Consider the following 4,109-nt stretch of genomic DNA (forward strand, 5'->3'; position numbering starts at 1 on the left):
TGAGGACAGTCTGGGGGTGAGGACAGTCTCAGGATGAGGACAGTCTGTGGATGAGGACAGTCTGGGGTTGAGGACAGTCTGCGGGTGAGGACAGTTTCTAGGGGGAGACAGAATGTTCAGCCCTTACTGCTGTGGGGGAGCCAGGTGAGGGGCTGGTACTTGTCTCTGATTGGCTGGTACTTGTCTCTGATTGGCTGGTACTTGTCTCTGATTGGCTGCAGAGCACTGCTAGAGGCGGGGCCTATTGGTAGAGGCGTGGCCTCCCTGTCGTCATCCTCCTCCCCCTCAGACAGCAGGTCGCAGATCTGCTGCTGGAGCTCCGGACTGATGTCATTCTCAGCCAGAACCAGAACCCGCAGGCTGGTCGGGTAGTTCTCCACCATGTCCAGGAACACCTGCAGAACATCCAAAAAGCTTTATTCACACAGCAGGAGGTAACATGACACCTGTCCATCCAGGTAGCACCTCTGCGGGAGGAGTCAGTCGACATGCTGCTCATTGGTTCACGTCCAGCTGAGGGCTCTAAAACAACCAGACTCATCAGCCTCCCTTATTTTAGTGTGTTGCTGTTTGTTTTGATGTTTGTGTTGTTTATGTTGATGTTTGTTGATGTTGGGGTGTCCTTTGTTGGGTTGCTCCCGGCCTGTGTGTGTCAGATAGGTTCAGTGCTGCAGTGTCTCCCCCTGCTGGACCAACACGTCAACTACAGACTGACAGAGTGCAGACCTCCATCCTTGGTCCGAACCAGTCCAGCAGGACTGACACTGCAGCGCTGCTGGTACCACTGTGATGATGAGAACAGAAGAAGAGAATCGAGCTCTGTGATTAGTCGACCTGTGCTGAGTGGTTGGTCAGTCCGGTTCCTTCCAGGTCCAAAACCTCCAGGGTTCTGCTGGAAGCCACGGCAACCGCCAACATCCCTGCAATCTGATCACCTGTTGACAGAACAAGAACATTAGCATCAGAACCATCAGAACCTGACCTGATCACCATGTCCAGGTGTGTTTGCTGTCATGATGGTAACTTGTTGTGCTGCTGTTACCCAGCGGGTTGTAGTCCAGGTTCAGAACTCGGAGCTGAGAGCTGTGAGCCACAGCAATGGAGAGTCGAGCCCAACCTTTGGAGCTGATTCCTGGGTTAGCGCTCAGAGTCAGCTCCCTCAGACCTGCACACACACACACACACACACACACACACACACACACACACACACACACACACACACACACACACACACACACACACAGCCGGCTGTGAGCGCAGACACACACTCTGTCCGTTCAGCTCTGAGTCGACAAACTGAAGCTGCTGTTTGAGCTGCCAGAGTCCACAGAGAAAATGACCAAATGAACAGATGGTGTCTGTGTGAGTCTGTGTGTGATTCCTCTTGTGTTAATGTGAGAGTGATGAGTTAAATCTCCCAGAATTCCTAGCTGTTCGCTGATGGCAGCGTGTGGACATCTGAGCTGATGAATTGAGGTTACCTGAGCCTGAAATAAACTCCCAGGAGAGCAGACGTCCTGCAGCTCCCTTAAATTGAGGATTAATTCAGTGAGCTTCTGAATGAGGACAACATTACACCGGAGTCATACCTGAGACCTGAGCTTCAGAAGCCACACCTGACACACCTATGGAGCTAACGTGGGGGTGTTTGTTGCTAGGTGGTCTCTACCTGGTTGCTAAGGTATCTAGTGATTGCTGTTGCTCAGGGGGCACCAGGTGGTTCCATGCATCTTTTGGATGGTTGCTATGATGTTGCTAAGTGGTTGCCAGGGTGTCTCGGCCAGTTGTTTGGGTGGTACCAGACGGTTGCTGGGTGGTTACCTGGAGGTTACCTGGAGGTTGTCAGGCATGCCTCAGGGTTCACGGTGGTTGCTGCAATTACTGCTGTGCATTTACCATGTGGTTGCTAAGGTTGATGTTGCCAAGGGAGCTCCATCTGGATGCTGTAGCGATGCTACGATGTTGCTTACATGTTGTGGCTGTATGTCTGAGCAGATCCTCAGTCATCAAGGTCATGGTGGTCCTTGGAGCTTCAGTTAAACCAAATGGACTTCTCTTTTAGCTTCTTGAAGACTCTCCCCCTCATCCAAAGTTCTTCTTCAGTTCTGACTGATGGGGAGTTACACAGTTTTATAGGTGAGGTGGAGTGACTATAAACACCTGAAACTCGCTATCAGTCAGCTAGAGGACAACCTTGGATGAAGGTGGAACATTTTCAAGGACCTTAAAGAAAAGTCCAGTTGGTTTAACTGAAGCTCCTACGATTATGTTGTGGCTGCAACCTCAGCAGGATGCTTGCAATGGTGTTCCAGGGTATCATCATGGCGTTGCCAGGTGGTTTTCCACAGCCACCCATCTCAGGTGTATCTCAGGTGCCCTCAGGTGTTCCTTACCTGACTTTGCTCCGTCCGGCGGCAGCATCCCACAGATCAGACCCAGAGCTTCGTCTCCCAGCATGCAGTCTCCCAGGTCCAGGCAGACAAGCGTGGGGTGGGTCGACAGGGCAGCGTTCAGGGTCACCAGCCCGGCGTCCAGCAGTGGGCTGCCGTGGAGACTGTGGGTGGGGCCAGAGTCAAACAAACCAATCAGAGTACAGAACGAAGCCCAGTGGTTCACGTGAGGTGGGTGCATTACTCACAACAGGGTCTGCAGGGAGCGGTTGTTCTTCAGAGCGTCAGCCAGGTGTCTGGTCCGGCTGATGCTGGAGACAACGCCCAGGTTCAGGTTCAGCTGCGCAATCGAATGCGACTCTGCGACGCTGCGACAGACGCGTCCGAAGTCGCGGTCAGAGAGCTGACAGCCGCGGACGGACAGGAGCCGGACGCTGTCCTCCTTCAGGCTCTCACAGATGTCCTGGACCTCCGCCGCCGACAGCAGCTCACCTGTGATCTGGATGGAAGCTGGCAGCATGCTGGGAGCACTGGGAGCCCTGGGACACCTGCAGGCACAAACACACCTGTCTGAACCAGGAGCCCCCTGCTGGTGAAACACAGGTACCCCTGCTGTAACCTGACACCAGCTGGCAGGCTCCTGTTTGTTTTCATCCAATAAGAAACTGACAAGTGATGATCAATGGAAACTAATCAGACTGATTGATCACTTTAATCAGATTCGCTCCTATGCAGTCGACTCTGATAACTTGACAACAAATGTATTGCTCAGTTTGGCGAAGATCAATACTGAATCAGTTTGGATCAATAGTTTCAGCTGCTGTCATCAGCCAAGAACAGAAAACTGATCAGCTGATCAATGATGAACACCAGAGCTTATTAATAATCAGTGAATAAAATGTATTGATTAGCAGGTACCTGCTGCTCTGTGGAGCCGATCAGCTGATTAGCTGATCAATCATGCGATGATTGGAATGAAGCGACCGATTAAGCCGAGAAATGATCGATCAGCTCACGCGGGGGGGTCGGGACCATCACACGCTGATGTCATCATTGGCTGATCCCGCCGCAGGCCACGCGCCGGTTCTGATCGGCGGCGGACATCCGAGTGATCGATCCGGTATCGATTGTTGGGGTTTGATCGCAGCAGAGCGGCTTGGGGTCGGTGTCCTGCAGCCGAGCAGGAGGTCCGTCGGTCGGTCGGTGAGCTCCGTGAGTCCCGGTGTGTTTCTGCAGGTGACCGTTACTACGAGACAGAGACAGGAGGAGGCAGGAGGGCTCACTCTGACCCAGAACCCGGGACCAAACACAGCAACATGCAACAAGAGCAACAGTGATTATTGATCGATTTATAAATTGTTGGTGGATTTGATTTTAACTGAATTTAATTCAAAGTGACATTTAATTGGTCAGAATAGGTGTTAGGTGTCTATTGAAGACATTTACTTTCCCTACAGAATCCAATTCACTGTATTTTACGGCCTTGTTTTATAATTGTGTTTTATATAATTTCAGTTTATTTAAAAAAAAAAAATCTTTTTGGATGTCAAACACTTTGATCTATCCTCACTTTATGAATAAATGATAATATTAATAATGTATAAGTAAAAAGTGAAATGAGTGAAAGCTGCAAGACATAGAAATGTTACGTTTAGATTTTAAATATATTTAAAAACAATTTAATAAAGTCAATCTCATCAGAGTAACTCCTCCTGT

At 50.4% G+C, this 4,109-nt stretch overlaps 1 protein-coding gene across 1 annotated transcript in view; it reads right to left on the reverse strand.

Moving 5' to 3' along the window:
- lrrc73 (leucine rich repeat containing 73) overlaps window positions 1-2,913 on the reverse strand; it is a 7,720-nt gene extending 4,807 nt beyond the window's left edge. The window contains exons 1-5 of the mRNA XM_008298308.1: window positions 2,642-2,913; window positions 2,397-2,557; window positions 1,043-1,165; window positions 835-935; window positions 128-395 (exon numbers count right to left, since the gene is read on the reverse strand). Of these exons, the coding sequence (XP_008296530.1) occupies window positions 128-395; window positions 835-935; window positions 1,043-1,165; window positions 2,397-2,557; window positions 2,642-2,913 (925 nt within the window). The remainder of the gene's footprint in view (window positions 1-127; window positions 396-834; window positions 936-1,042; window positions 1,166-2,396; window positions 2,558-2,641) is intronic.
- Between the last annotated feature and the right edge of the window lie 1,196 nt (window positions 2,914-4,109).

Source organism: Stegastes partitus, unplaced genomic scaffold (assembly GCF_000690725.1).
Source record: "Stegastes partitus isolate 25-593 unplaced genomic scaffold, Stegastes_partitus-1.0.2 Scaffold1304, whole genome shotgun sequence".
In the NCBI taxonomy this organism is placed as follows: domain Eukaryota; kingdom Metazoa; phylum Chordata; class Actinopteri; family Pomacentridae; genus Stegastes; species Stegastes partitus.